General features: G+C 38.7%; 5 protein-coding genes and 1 long non-coding RNA gene across 10 annotated transcripts; 3 read left to right on the top strand and 3 right to left on the bottom strand.

Annotated features, from left to right (window-relative positions):
* Positions 1-22: 22 nt before the first annotated feature.
* On the bottom strand, positions 23-1,914 carry LOC117565438 (glyoxylate reductase/hydroxypyruvate reductase). The gene is made up of 4 exons (XM_034244528.2): positions 1,379-1,914; positions 942-1,273; positions 361-486; positions 23-299 (listed from the first exon to the last, which is right to left on the bottom strand). Exons 1-4 carry the CDS (start codon positions 1,849-1,851, stop codon positions 181-183), a joined length of 1,050 nt encoding a protein of 349 aa, XP_034100419.1. The 5' UTR covers positions 1,852-1,914; the 3' UTR covers positions 23-180.
* Positions 624-1,190, top strand: LOC127565034 (uncharacterized). 2 transcript variants are annotated; one of them, XR_007954427.1, is made up of 2 exons: positions 624-730; positions 931-1,190. It is a non-coding gene; the product is annotated as an uncharacterized LOC127565034 (long non-coding RNA). The 2 variants fall into 2 exon arrangements; XR_007954428.1 differs by having other exon boundaries at positions 916-1,190.
* An 857-nt stretch (positions 1,915-2,771) lies between the features above and the next one.
* LOC127565032 (uncharacterized) lies at positions 2,772-3,464 on the top strand. The gene is made up of 4 exons (XM_052001987.1): positions 2,772-2,985; positions 3,055-3,164; positions 3,220-3,301; positions 3,359-3,464. The coding sequence occupies exons 1-4, from the start codon at positions 2,874-2,876 to the stop codon at positions 3,412-3,414; spliced, it is 360 nt and encodes a 119-aa protein (XP_051857947.1). The 5' UTR covers positions 2,772-2,873; the 3' UTR covers positions 3,415-3,464.
* LOC117564900 (glyoxylate reductase/hydroxypyruvate reductase-like) lies at positions 3,448-6,985 on the bottom strand. 3 transcript variants are annotated; one of them, XM_034243853.2, is made up of 5 exons: positions 6,830-6,985; positions 5,657-6,067; positions 5,257-5,594; positions 5,073-5,198; positions 3,448-3,690 (listed from the first exon to the last, which is right to left on the bottom strand). In XM_034243853.2, the coding sequence occupies exons 2-5, from the start codon at positions 6,049-6,051 to the stop codon at positions 3,572-3,574; spliced, it is 978 nt and encodes a 325-aa protein (XP_034099744.1). In that variant the 5' UTR covers positions 6,052-6,067; positions 6,830-6,985; the 3' UTR covers positions 3,448-3,571. The 3 variants fall into 3 exon arrangements, with proteins under 3 accessions (XP_034099744.1, XP_051857939.1, XP_034099743.1); XM_052001979.1 differs by lacking the exon at positions 6,830-6,985 and adding an exon at positions 6,196-6,283; XM_034243852.2 differs by lacking the exon at positions 6,830-6,985 and having other exon boundaries at positions 5,657-6,170.
* Positions 6,986-10,206: 3,221 nt separating this feature from the next.
* Positions 10,207-11,155, bottom strand: LOC117564981 (uncharacterized). 2 transcript variants are annotated; one of them, XM_034243927.2, is made up of 3 exons: positions 10,956-11,155; positions 10,597-10,899; positions 10,207-10,534 (listed from the first exon to the last, which is right to left on the bottom strand). In XM_034243927.2, exons 1-3 carry the CDS (start codon positions 11,103-11,105, stop codon positions 10,286-10,288), a joined length of 702 nt encoding a protein of 233 aa, XP_034099818.1. In that variant the 5' UTR covers positions 11,106-11,155; the 3' UTR covers positions 10,207-10,285. The 2 variants fall into 2 exon arrangements, with proteins under 2 accessions (XP_034099818.1, XP_051857943.1); XM_052001983.1 differs by having other exon boundaries at positions 10,207-10,540; positions 10,956-11,151.
* Positions 11,156-11,386: 231 nt separating this feature from the next.
* Positions 11,387-13,102, top strand: LOC117565228 (uncharacterized). Its single transcript, XM_034244234.2, has 5 exons — positions 11,387-12,195; positions 12,251-12,411; positions 12,469-12,557; positions 12,610-12,915; positions 12,972-13,102. Exons 1-5 carry the CDS (start codon positions 11,483-11,485, stop codon positions 13,032-13,034), a joined length of 1,332 nt encoding a protein of 443 aa, XP_034100125.1. The 5' UTR covers positions 11,387-11,482; the 3' UTR covers positions 13,035-13,102.
* Positions 13,103-13,540: the final 438 nt, after the last annotated feature.

Here is a 13,540-nt window from a genome sequence, read left to right as displayed (position 1 = left end):
TAGAAATTTTGAGATTTCTTTTCATCCAATCCAATTTTGTATATTTATACCTATACATTTTGAATTAAAATCTGTCAACAATTTTACATTATTTACCATAAAAACATCGAACGTTATTGTCTAGGGGAATTGTGCTTTTATCAGGAGAAATACAAAAGTAAATCAAGCTTATACTTCAATTCAATAAGCTGGTCTAATCATGGGCTTTCCCTCCATGGCGTTGATGATATTGTTGGCTGCCAAGAGGCTCATCTCAATGGTTGTTTTCCACGTCTGCGTGCCCAAATGCGGCAAAATAACTACAAGCATTTTAAACAGCATTAGCGTCAAGCAAAATCAGTTAACTATTTAAATAGTTACCACAATTGGGCAGCTTTAGCAGTGGATCGTCAGCTGGCAAAGGTTCCGGCGTGGTGACGTCCAAACCAGCGGCAAATATTTGACCAGTAGTCAAGGCTTCATGCAAATCATTTTGCTGTACAAGACCTGAAATTTAAAATGAATTAGATTGAAATAAAATAAACAAATTTATACAAAAACTTAATTAAAAATAATGCAATCACACTCAGAATATTAAAAAGAAAGAATACAAATAATGAAAAGGCATTTGTTGTCAAGAAAAAATCTAAGTTGGATAAATAAGATATTCTTTATATGAAACGAACTAATATTTTTACTTATTAATGTTGAGAAAGTACAATTTAAAATGCATTTGTTGTCAAGATAAAATGTAAGTTTGTTAAAAAAGATATCTATGCTAACAAATACGCGAATACTTTTACAAATTTAAAATACACAAAATTTAGAATAATGTTTGGGGAATCTTTCACCATTCAAATGTTTAAAATTTGAATGGTGAAAGATTTCCCGTAAAGATAAATAAAATAAAATATTTATTTATTACTAATTCCCAAGCAATCTTAACTTTAGCTTCTACTCACCGCCTCTGGCCACATTCACGAAGATTGCACTTGGTTTCATCAGCTTAAAGGCCTCGGCATTGAACTTGCCACGCGTCTGATCGGTGAGAGGCGCTGCCACAACCAAAAAGTCGCTCTCCTGCAGCAGCCGCTCAAAGGGCACATGCTCCGCCTTGAAGTCCACATCGTTCTCCTTGCGTGTGCGGGTCGTGTAGATGATCTTGGCCACATCCCAGCTCTGGAGACGCTTGGCAATCGCCTGACTAATGCCGCCAAAGCCGAAGAAGCCCACAGTCGAGTCACGTATCTCGTGTCCCATTCGCCAATCAATGCGCTCCGTTAACCACTGCGAACTGCAAAGCAAATCAAAGTGTTAGATCGAAATTAAAACGAGTTGGCAGCATTCAAAATAAAACGAAGAGCTTTCGGCTAAAAAGCTCAAACAGCTGTTTGCTTACTTCTCAATGTCGCGTCGACCGGCATGAAAATTGCGACCTGCCGCAAGCATTAAACCAATTGCCAGATCTGCCACCGAATTCTTCACCACACCCGGCGTATGTCCCAATGGAATCTTTCTCCGCTGAAACTCGGGAACATCCACGAAATCAATGCCCGATGACATGGTGCTGACTGCTCGCAGTTGGCTGCCAGCTGCATCCAAAATACCCGCATTCAGTGGCTGATAATGTGCCCAGTAAATGGCATCCACACCGGGAACCTTCTCCAGGATCTCCTCCCTCGATGGCGGCACACTCTGACAAATAATCGTTTCGGCACCGCGAGAACGCAACAATTCCAACGCCGGTGTCGGGACCGTCGGATGCGAGACGAGCACTTTGAATGCCCTTGAAACGCTCATCGTGAATTTCCACTGCAAGTGTAACTGTTGTGTGTGCGAGAGACGCCACTTGACTAACACAATGTTGAGCATTTTCTATTAAAGCACAATGCTTGAGCTTTTTTTGTGGCTTTCCCTCTCACGGTCGCTCTCTTTGGTCGCGTTATTCTCTTAAGCTTTGCCAATTGGGGGCATTGCTCTAAATTAAAGTATATTAAATTAGAATATTATTTCATTGATAATTGAGACATCATTCTATTGTGTTATAAATTTTATTTAAGAATATTAAATAATTTATTGATAATTGAGAAATCATTTTATTCTTTTATACATTTTATTTAAGAATATTGAATAACTCATTCATAATTGAGCCATCATTATATATTTTTTTATAAATTTTGTTTAAGAATATTAAAAATTTCATTGATAATTAAGCCATTACTCTAATCTGTTATAAATTTTATTTAAGAATATTAAATAATTAATTCATAATTGAGCCATCATTATATTCTTTTATCAATTTTAATTATTTTTAAATACGTATTTCTTTATTAAGTTTTATTTTACCCTTTATATTTTCTTCACTCAATTATATTTATTAATTTATTCATTTATTTGAATTTTATATATATTTATTCAATTATTTACGGAAGTTCAAAATCATCCGTTATTTATTTTTATGTTTTTAAATCAATTTTATTTTTGTTTTTCATTTATTTCACTCTTATATTTTTTTTTAATAATGAATAAATTAATATTCATGCATTTGTGGTTCAAGATTCAAAACTTAATTCATTTTATGTAATTTTTTTTTTTATCTATTTTTATGTATTTTAAATAATATTTACAACAAGTGTTATTTTAATTCTTCGAAAAGAATATTTATATTCTTGCTTCATTTGTTTAGCAAATTTCTTGATTTAAAAGCAGCATACAAAGATTTAGAATTATTGACAATAGAATCCTTTTGATCTGTCGTTTAGGAAAACTCAGTAGACAGAGAAAACTATTTGATTTTAGTATCCCCTATAAATCAAATATCCAATATCATTCAACTCATTTTTTTAAAGTAATTTTTACAAGTTTTACATTGGATTATAATACCGAAATTGACGATGTGTAATTGGGACTGCTTCGATAACTTATGCTGCTCCCCGCGAGAGAAAAGCATATTTCTAGCCGCGTGGACTTTGGCCCATGCAATACATTTGATTGCAGGATGCTGGCGTAAGTAATTCTACAACTCAGATATTTAAGAAAACCATTTGAAACTCAATTCATTGCATTTGTTTCTAGCTGTAATTGATATAGATGATACCTTTTACATTGTGTGTGTTACATTCATTGTAGTAATGGTTCTTTGTCATGTGGCAGGAACAATACTTTTATTTATTGGCATATATAAGGTAAGCAAACGTTGTATCAAATTCTATAATATCTATAGTTTTACTATCTTTTTAGGAAAGAGCTATGATATTGACAATTGGGGTCATTTTAAGCTCCATATATCCATATTGTCATTTCTTTACGATTTATCTGCCAGGTAACTAAAACATAACCACGTTATATTTGATCTAATGCTTTGCTTCTCTTTTTGCAGTTGTACAAATTCTGTTCACCATAGTTGTGCTAAGGTATTGTAAAGAACTTGATTAATAATGATGATGAATGATGAATGATGAATATAACTAATAATAATAATTTTCGTTTAATTCTCATTTATTCTTACTGCATTTATAATTATTCACACAATTGTTTGCGATTGTTTTCACAACTAGTTAAAGCCAAGGTCGTCAGCTGGTTAAGTAGTTCCCTAGTAGGCAGGTGAGAGCATTGGTTCGCCGGCCAAGCCACGCAGCACATTGTGAGCAGCTATCGTGGACATGTCGGAGCGTGTGCGCGTGGTCGCAGATCCAATGTGGGGCAGAACAACTGAAACGAGATTGTAGTTAGCATGAGGCGTGCAATTACCCGCTGAAGGTCGTACAGTCCAGTACAAGTGGTCTGTGGGGGGATTATCAAGTCTTATATATTTCTCTGACGTCAAGGTGACCAAAGGGTCGACTTTGCTATCGTGATCATCTGTATATCGAATGGCATGCCAGAAGAGGGGCTTGTCCCAAATGTCTTTGATAAGATAAACTAAGTGACTTAACTTTATAACCTACAAAAATACCTCAAGTTCCCTCTTAAGAAACTGTTGACAACTTAAGCTTTTAGTTAAACAGAATTGTGAATTTGACAATTCTTTATACTCAAGGTTCTTTGGAAAATAATCATTTTAACTCCTCATTTTAGTTATTTTACTCTACATTTTCATATTCATTTTAACGCCTCTTTTTAGTTAGTTTACTCTATATTGTCAATTTCTCAATTCTCAATCCTAAATCTGGTTTTTTGACTTTATGACCTACAAAAATACCTGAAGTGTTCCCTCTTAAGAAACTGTTGACAACTTAAGCTTTTAGTTAAACAGAATTGTAGTGAATTTGGCAATTCTTTGTATTCAAGGTTCTTTGAAAAATATTCATTTTAAAGCCTCTTTACTCTATATTGTCATATTAATTTTAACGCCTGTTTTTAGTTGTTTTACTCTATTTCTCAATTGCAATCCTAAGTCTGTCATTTTTACTCAGTGTTTGTTAATGTTCTGTTAAGTAAAAACTTTCTGGTTATTCAGTCAAAAAACAAAAATAAAATACCTTATCAAAATAACTACCTAATCTTAAATTAGCATAGAGACTTTAGTTCCTCTGGTTATAGAATTTATTTCTACGCTGCAAGAACCCCTAAGGAAAAGTCATAAGTAAATAAAAAACCTTTATTGCCCTTCACTCATTTGATTTGTGTTTCCATTTCGCATTTTCTTTACATCGGAATTCTGTTGCTCATATCAATTTTGTATACCTAACCGGAAAAGCTGCACTGACAGCTGCCAATCGCACACAATACGTCATTCCAAAATCGATTTGACTTTTGTCTTCCTAAATCATTTCGCATTAAAATACCTTAATACATTTGGCAGCATTGCTCTTCAAACATTATTCGATAACCTACAAGCAACCTTGGCCATAAATTGTCAATGCCCAAAACAAAAAAACTAATCGTACTACAAAAATCTGTACTACTTAAAGAAAACGAAATAAAAACAAAACATTTGCTAATGATAAGACGCAAGTCGTAATAGCGATAAGGAAGTCAGAAGAGAGAACGAGGAACAAATGCGAGTAATTATCGCTAGAATTCACTATTTAGACCCTGTACTCGAAAACTAAGCAAAGTATGCTTGGTTTATGACACCGTGCGACACTCACCAACATTGTCGAGGGTAAGCAGCTTGTCAGTGGGTGGCAGAGGCTCGGGATCCATGACATCGATGCCAGCAGCAAAGATGCGGTTGCTCTTTAGGGCATCATACAGATCATTCTGATTTACGATTTCTGAAATTTAGAAATGATTATGAGACAATTGTTATTATAAAAGTAAAGCACAACTTACTGCCGCGTGCAATGTTCACGAGGACGGCGGTGCGCTTCATTTTGTTGAAGGCGGTGGCATTGAAGATGCCCTGTGTGGCAGGGGTCAGAGGTGAGGCGATAACAACAAAGTCACTCTTGGCCAGCAGCTCATCGAAGTCGACCTTCTTTGCATTGAGCTCCTTCTCGGTTTCCTGATCGATGCGACGACGTGTTGTGTACAGCACCTGATCGATATCGAAGCCAGAGAGACGCTTGGCGATGGCCTGACCGATGCCGCCAAAGCCAAAGAAACCCACAACGGAATCACGCACATCCTGACCCAGCAGCCAGTTCAGATGATAGCTCTCCCAGTTGTCGCTAGACACAAGAACATTCAATTAGGAAATCACTTCGGCAGTCATATTCAATATACCACTCACCTATCGATCTTCCTGCGAGCCTCATGGAAACGACGTCCGGCAGCAATGAGGAGACCCACAGCGAGATCAGCCACAGCAGCGTCCAGCACTGTGGGCGAGTGTCCCAATGGGATTTTGCGACGCTTCATCTCCGCCACATCGACATAATCAATGCCCGCCGACATGGTGGAAATGCATTTCAACTGTGGTCCCGCTGCATCCAAAGCCTCGGCATTGAGGGGCGAGTGTCCGCCCCAGAGAACGGCATCCACGCCCTTGATCTTCTCCAGCAATTCGGCGCGACTTGGGGGCAGACTCAGCACCTGGGTCAGTTCACAGTGCTCCTTGAGCAGATCAATGCCCGACTGTGGCACCTCCGGGTGGGTGATCAGAACTTTGAACGGTTTGGCGGACATGCTGCGATTCCTGGCTCTAAACACAAGGGAAGCATCGTTAGGTGCAATCAAACAACAAGTGGCCACAAGACCGAGAACAATTAAAGATTCAAAAGCCATTCTGCTCTAAGCGAAGCTTGGCCTACAACTGAGCCGAATACACACCCAAAGTTCTCATATAGACGCGACGTCTGAACGATAGACGATAAACTTCTGAACCTGTTTAGCATTCTTAAAGATTTGTTGCTCTTTAGCTAAGCTGAAACCGGTTTCAAGTTAAGAACAACAAAAGAGAACGAATAAAGAGAAAAGGGTATTAAGAGAATGCTCAGTGTGTCAGATTTCTTATCAGCAGTATTTGCGGAAATTTGGCATTATATTTAAGTCGTAGCTTAGGCAATATTTGTTATTTATTTAAAGAGCGATCTAGTTGCGAAATTAAAACCCCCCGTGATGAACAGAACATTCCAGAAATGACAACAATTTAATTACAATTAAATTTAAAAGCACAACACTATAAAGATTCGATCTAATCACCGACGCACGACATAATTTCGTGTAGTGGAAAATTACTCAAATATCATTCACAAAGTCAATGATCGAAAAAATTACTCTCACACACACTAATTAGGAGATCACTGAGAGCACAAATACTATGTTTTCATATACAAAATTTTGAAAACAAAATAAAATCCTTTGACCAATATGAAACAGAGCACAATTAGAACTAAAAGTCAAAGCACTCGAAAAAGCTCTTAAATTGTTTGTTCTCCCATTCGCACTCTTTACTCATACTTACTCTCGCTCTCTTTCTGGCACTGTATGGGGGGACAAAAGTTGACTGCTGGACGACGATTGCCGCGCGACTGAATGAAAGTTAATCAAAGGTTTGCTTTTTATAGCGTTACTAACAATCAGTTGCAGGTGCCATTAAAAGCTTTTGACGCAACCTATAAAAAGGAATATGATTAAAAATTCGTTGTGTTGTATGTGGAATTCGATCGAATTTCAAGCAATTGAAAATGTTCTTATCCCGACATACGATCAGCCTTTTTACAGCTGCACTGCTCACACTCATGGGGGTGAGCTGTGTTGTTTCATTTATCTCGCTGAGAATGCACATTTTGTCGCTCTTTGCTTATCTCGTTTTTATTTCTTATCTCACAAATGGCCAGTTGTCGCTGTCTCCGTCTCCAGTTCTGATTTCGGATTGTAAACTCTTTTTTTTTTGTTTGCTGTTTCATCCGCTGCTGCTGCTGCAAACTGTGCGCCTGTTGAAAATACCAGTTGGGGATTTTTCCCATGTCATTTCTGGGCGTTTGCATGCGACCGATTTCCAATTGGAATGGGACAGTTGAACCAAACACTAGACGTCTAACTCACCAAAGTGGAGCTGTTGGAACGTTGTGGAACCTACTTACGGAGTAGAAATACCCCACCAGCAGCTACTAAACAAACACTCTGCTTGTCTCTGTCTCTGTCTCTGTGTGTTTGTGTCGCGTCCCACAGCTGCTGCGGCTTTTTTTGTGAGCGGATCTGCTCAAATTTTGTCCGCAAAGCAGCAGGCGCCCAGAGTTCACAACTGCTTTGTTCTCTCGCTCTCATAATATAACGCATGTGTCTGTCTCTATGAAAGCAGCCACAGCGACAACAACAACGACAGACGACAGTAAAAGAAACGTCGACTGCGACGGCGACGCTGTCGTTTGCACTCAATGTGTGTAAGTATGCGTGTATTTGTCTGTGTTTGCATGGATCCGGCGGGGTAATGGGGCTGACTTGCAGGGCTATCCCAGAAGCACGCAATTATACCCTGCAAATGTTGAAGACCTTCAGTAGGGAGTTTACTAAATGGGTGTAAAAGCTTAGAGTCGGTATTTGTATTTTTAAACAGGTCATAAATTAAAGATAGTACTTTGAAACTATGCTAGACTTTGATTTTATTTAATTAAAGTTTACAACTCGATTTAAAAAAATATGGAAAAATTAAATAAATTTGTTAACTTGACATAGAATATTCAAGTTACATATCTAAATAATTGCAAACATTATGTACTTATGAATGAGGAACACGAACAATAATTGTTAACATAATAAAAAAATACATCAATTAATAAATAAATTTATATAATACATTTACTGTTGATATTCAAACAATAATTTGAGAAAGTGGAGCACTTTAACAATTTATTTAATAAGCACGAGCCTTTTTTATCCAAAATAGATTTCCCAACTTTACATGGTAAATGGTTTTATTAAGTGACATACTTTTAGGCTGGTGAATAAATAAATGATAAAATTAGCCACATTTTTTTTTGGAAAATAAACTCTGATTCATTTTCAGTTGTGCATTTCAAAGTACATTTGTTTTAACATTTATAAATAATCACACAAAATATTTTGTTTTTATATAATTGTTATGAATTCTTACTACATACTGCAAAACACAAAAACAATGCAAGATATATAAAAAAAGTGCATTGTCATAGGGTATCCGTCAGTCGACTAATGCATACATTTGACATGGCTGCAATTTGAATTAGAACTCTGAGCCTGAGAAGCTTTTTGTGCTTTCGTAGACGACGCTGCTGCAATTTTGCCTAATTGCAGGAAAAGGTTATTGGCCCTGCGATGTCTATGGCAGACTGCAGACTGTGAACCGAGCGCTGAAGTTGCCCCTCTCTCGATGCTCTCCATGCTGTGTGCGAGGGTGGCTCAATGTGGGCGCCAAAAAAAAAAACAGAACAGAACAGAACGTGTCGCGCGCTCTTTTGGTGACTGCGACGCTGATGTTGCTGTTGCTATTGCTGCTTGCGCTTTGTTCTTTTGTTTTGTGGTGATTTTCTTTTGTGGTGTCTGCCTCTCGCTCCAGTACTCGACCTCGTTTGTGCTTGTGTAAGTGTGTGTGTGTGTGGGGGCTTTTGGTGTCTCGGGTTTTATGCTTTCCTGTTACCAAAACACGATGCGTCATTTTGACTGACGTAACCAGGAGACAGCTGTCTATCAGATGCGACGACGCGTCGTGGCCGTCGTTCGTTAAACATTAGCGCCCGCTGCCGATGGCGGCGATGACAGCGCTCGCTGCGGTTAACCGAACAAGTGCACAGCATTTGACAGCAGCAAAATAAGATGAGACAATACATACACACACACACATACATATGTATGTAGATAGAGAGAAAGAAACAGACACGCAAGATAGCGTGACGCCTGTCATAAAATCCAATTGGAAGAAGTATGTAACAATGCTGAAAGCTCTCGCTGCTCTCAACTCTGCTGCTGTTGCTGCGCTTGGCTACTGCTGATAAGTTTGCTCTGTCCCCATTCCATTGCAGTGTCGTTTGATCTCGCTGCTAACGGTTAAATGTCAAGGGCAGAGATGCTGCCGCACATTCTGTTTGCTTCATAACCAACTACAGCGCCATTAAAATCAAAAATGGTGGCCAAGCTGCAAGCTACAAAGCTGCAAAGCCAACAGCAACAGCAACACCAACTGCAGCTCTGCCAGCGGGGGCGTCAGCGCAGTCACTGCGCATGTGCCAAAAGACGAAGCGGCGCCTACAGCGGCAGTCTCAAATGGGCCACAGTCGCCAAAACTCCGAAAGCAACAACAAGAAAAGAGAAAAAAAGAAATAACAGCTGCTGTTAATTTTTATGTGGCGGCTCCCTAAAAAATGAACGCGCAGCATTGAGGCAGGTCCCTCTACGCGATACGAATGAACAGGCGCTCAAGAGGCGACAGCAAGTGATTCGGTTCGACGACAGCAGCAAGAGTAGAAGCAGCTGCTTAGCCGGCAAACGACACATACACACATAGTAAAAGCTTCAAGTGAGCGTGTGTGTGTGTGAGCGAGAGACGTCGGACCCAACAAATGCGGGCGCCTACGTCACAGCAGCACAGCAAATGTGAGAGTGTGGCTGAGAGCGAAGTGTGAGAGAGCGCCGATGAGAGAGCAAGATGGCGTGGGAGTATTGTGTGCGTGTGAGTGTAAGTGTGAGACATGCAAACGTTTTGTTTCGTGTCTTTGCGAGTGCTTAAATTACACACTTGCTTGTGTTTGTACCTAATGATGTTAACATTTGAGTGACGTCAGGCACGAGTCGTGGAATTAACAGGTCACTGTTAACGCTCTCTTTCGTTTAACAGAGCATAGTTTAGCAGAGAACACAGTCGAATACAATTTACAGTACAATACAATTTACGATTTAAGAACAATTTACAAATTGAGTGACATTCAATCATCGAAAGTACATATTAGAGACCATTCCCATTCGGATCGGCATCTGCGTCAAAATCTAAAGATGCTTCGCTGGCTGTGACAGCAACAACTCTATACGGACGTCTGCGTCGCGAGGAACGTGATCTCTCTGCCAACGGCGACGGCGACGGCGCTTCTTCTCTGCTGCCAGCATTGCGAATGGGTTCGAATAAATGATGAAATAGACTATGCGACTGAGCGGCAGGTTGGTTTCTCTGCGATTCTGGTCGCGACATGCTAAAAGTCTGTGGCTGATATAAGATTGAGTTAGGTGGTGTCTAAATAGTCGTTGACTCTCCAAACTCACCTGCAGCAATGTGGTGTACATCTGATCCGCGTAGTTAAGCAGCGTACGCAGTCCCTGGAAACCTTCCTCACGTTCGGGATGCAGTCGCAGCTCTTGGGCTGCTGCATTTGTCATGCGGGTCAGGATTTGTACCACTGACGAGAGACTGCTAACCAAACGCATCATATCATTAGTGAAATCAACCGTTGTTGGCAGCATAAACCAATCGGTATTCGAGCTCGTCAGATTTGTCGTTTCTGCAGCTCGACGTAGACGTGGCTCAACAATCACAATTGGCTTTAGAGGCCGCGGGGCTAAGCGTGTCTAACAAACCAAAAGGATTATATCATCCACGGACAGATTTAAGTAGATCAAATTACCTGGGCGTCGTCGTCTTCTGCGTTTATCGACCAATCGCCAATTGGTTCCGGATCCGGATCCGAAGTCTTAGCACTACCAATTTCTTTACTGTACAACATTGAGGGATTTGAATTTTCTATAACTTGAGATTTTAAGCTCGATCCATGCATTTTGCAAATATTTCAATAACTAATGAATGAACTAAAGGCTTTCAGTTCTTATTGAAATATGAAATTTTACCCCAGCTTGCTTCGATGTCAAACTAAATATCAAAATATAAAATATGTGATTGATGAACATATATAACACCTCATACACGTAATACAAAAGTATTTATGGAATATTAATAATACAATTTAAAAAGATTCTCTCAGCTTTCAAATTCAAGAAATTTCTGAAAAACATAGCAACCTTGAAATTTAAATTATTAAATTTAAACTTAGCAAGAACAACAAAAAGGCAAACAGAATCAAACAATCGAAGTTGCAACATAAAAACACACTATAAAATAAGAACACTCAAAACAACTTAGAAACCCAATTCCAATATGTCTCAAACATCCTCATTTTCAAGCGATACTACCTCTAAGCCTACAATAAGAATCCGTCGACAAACAATATGGAAGCGAATCCTTCATCAAGCGTATCCATTGCCTGAAGCACCACCAGAGATGTGTCGTGATGCATTCCTCGCTGAGTTGCTGAAACCCTACGGAGGGTCCACACCAACTCCGTCCCTGAGCTCTGATGACAGCATCATGTCGAACAGAGTGAAATTTGGGAATTCCATTGAATTTACGAATGTCGAGGCGAAACTATTGAATCAAATGATAAGGACCGACAGACGACAAACCTATAAGAGGGATTCGGTAGTGACCGAATCGTCATTATATGCCCCCGATTTGAATAAGCTGATGAAGGAACGTTATGGCAACATTGCCACAGCCATTGGATTTATGGCCACTATTTCTGAGCTGCAGCAACTCAAGTATCGCATGGTCATCTTTCAAGAGCTGTGGCAAATGAATGTCTCGATCGATAAAGAACTGCGTTTATTTGGTTGGTCCATCAAAGATTACTTGGAACGCTTCTCTCAGCCCAATCTTGTGTATTTGGACACTGCCGAGCGATTGTTGGGCAAACAAATCGAGTGCTTCAAATTCCGCATGGACTTGAAAGAAATCAATCGCCTGATCGACTGTGTCATCGATGATGTTCGCACTAAACGAAATATTTGCAATGGTTCAATGGAGTTGATAAAGTGAGTATTGATACGAAGAGTATTGATATATTATATTATTGAAATATTATCTAAGGGATGCTGAGGTGGACATCGAGGAACTGTTGACCAACTCTCAAAAGCAAGCGACTGAGGAACACGCAAAAGCCGCCAAAGCAGCCATTAATATGCCACGTTCAGCGGATCCATTTGGAAGTCGATCAAAGGCAATTTACAAGAAAATCAACCACAACGATTGTGAGTTTATATATTATATTCTTTATAATTTATATTATTAATTGAATATTTATTTAGTTGTTTATCCCATCGAGGCGCGTTATCGAATTAATTGGGCGCAAACAAGCTTGGAACAGTCCACAGCCAAGGTTGAGTTTAATGAGAAGGTAAGGCATCGGGTTCTTTTATATTCATCTTTATAAACGATTAAATGTTCAGCGGCTACAAGCTGAGGTAGACGGACTAAATGCTCAGATCGAAGAAGCTGGACGTCTTTGGGATATTAGCAGCATAGCTTATCATATGCAGATACTCGAATTGAAGAATTCCATTATGAAAAAAGAAATGGAGTACGAAGCGGCCATGGAAGAAGTGGATAATAATATTGAAATGACGCGACAACGCTTGACTAATGCCAAGAATGATCTCAAGTATTATCAGGAACAAATTCCAATGTTCCATAGGAAAATTGCCGAGGTACGAATTACTAAGGCACGACAAGAGGAAGACGCTATAAGGGCATCAGTAAGTAATCGAATTTGAGGTTAGTAATTGGATGAAAATTAATCGATTAATTACAGCAAATGGTAAGCAAGTCAATTCGACACTCTTCAAAGGCCAAAGTGCCGAAGAAAAAATACTGAAATCTAGGCAGAAAACAAAATACATTTGTAATTAATTGGAAATAAATTTGAATAAATTTTCTAATAATGTTGTATATTAAAGAGTATACATATATATTTTAAAATCATTGATTTGCCAAGTAAATGCAAAAATTATGATTAGGTGTTCCTATTTTTTTGGCAATTTAATTATAATGAAATCCTCATATATACCAATATATTTTCTTGCCTAACAAAGAGAACTAAAATATTTGCACAGCTCTCTGCGATTTTGTGTCAATAAGAAACTAGTAGGAAAGCTACAGTCAAGTGTGCTCGACTGTGAGATACTTAATAACGGATTCTTAATAAAACCATATTCCACAAATATATCAAAAATCACGCTAAAATATTGCAATACACCAAAGACTAGATTTAGTATATTGTTATTGGTATGGTATATTTCTTTCAACTATACTATAGACTACAAAATATACCAGATTTTTAGCCAAAGCAGCTAAGACCCGATTGCAGACGTCTTTTTTTGC

This window comes from Drosophila albomicans, chromosome 2L (genome assembly GCF_009650485.2).
Source record: "Drosophila albomicans strain 15112-1751.03 chromosome 2L, ASM965048v2, whole genome shotgun sequence".
NCBI classification, from domain to species: domain Eukaryota; kingdom Metazoa; phylum Arthropoda; class Insecta; order Diptera; family Drosophilidae; genus Drosophila; species Drosophila albomicans.
This window is presented reverse-complemented; position numbering and strand designations above follow the sequence as displayed.

Excerpts from the sequence above, each read along its gene's own strand:
- LOC117565228 (XM_034244234.2), top strand. The coding sequence starts at position 11,483 with ATGTCTCAAACATCCTCATTTTCAAGCGATACTACCTCTAAGCCTACA. Across the intron at positions 12,196-12,250 it reads GGTTCAATGGAGTTGATAAA|GGATGCTGAGGTGGACATCG; the intron begins GTGAGTATTGAT and ends ATATTATCTAAG. Across the intron at positions 12,412-12,468 it reads GAAAATCAACCACAACGATT|TTGTTTATCCCATCGAGGCG; the intron begins GTGAGTTTATAT and ends ATATTTATTTAG.
- LOC117565438 (XM_034244528.2), bottom strand. The coding sequence starts at position 1,851 with ATGCTCAACATTGTGTTAGTCAAGTGGCGTCTCTCGCACACACAACAG. Across the intron at positions 1,274-1,378 it reads GGTCGACGCGACATTGAGAA|TTCGCAGTGGTTAACGGAGC; the intron begins GTAAGCAAACAG and ends TTTGCTTTGCAG. Across the intron at positions 300-360 it reads GCTAAAGCTGCCCAATTGTG|TTATTTTGCCGCATTTGGGC; the intron begins GTAACTATTTAA and ends AAATGCTTGTAG.
- LOC127565032 (XM_052001987.1), top strand. The coding sequence starts at position 2,874 with ATGTGTAATTGGGACTGCTTCGATAACTTATGCTGCTCCCCGCGAGAG. Across the intron at positions 3,165-3,219 it reads TATTTATTGGCATATATAAG|GAAAGAGCTATGATATTGAC; the intron begins GTAAGCAAACGT and ends CTATCTTTTTAG. Across the intron at positions 3,302-3,358 it reads CTTTACGATTTATCTGCCAG|TTGTACAAATTCTGTTCACC; the intron begins GTAACTAAAACA and ends CTCTTTTTGCAG.
- LOC117564900 (XM_034243852.2), bottom strand. The coding sequence starts at position 6,150 with ATGGCTTTTGAATCTTTAATTGTTCTCGGTCTTGTGGCCACTTGTTGT. Across the intron at positions 5,199-5,256 it reads CGTGAACATTGCACGCGGCA|AAATCGTAAATCAGAATGAT; the intron begins GTAAGTTGTGCT and ends TCTAAATTTCAG. Across the intron at positions 3,691-5,072 it reads GCTTACCCTCGACAATGTTG|TTGTTCTGCCCCACATTGGA; the intron begins GTGAGTGTCGCA and ends ATCTCGTTTCAG.
- LOC117564981 (XM_052001983.1), bottom strand. The coding sequence starts at position 11,105 with ATGCATGGATCGAGCTTAAAATCTCAAGTTATAGAAAATTCAAATCCC. Across the intron at positions 10,900-10,955 it reads CAGAAGACGACGACGCCCAG|ACACGCTTAGCCCCGCGGCC; the intron begins GTAATTTGATCT and ends TTGGTTTGTTAG. Across the intron at positions 10,541-10,596 it reads TGTACACCACATTGCTGCAG|CCACAGACTTTTAGCATGTC; the intron begins GTGAGTTTGGAG and ends ATCTTATATCAG.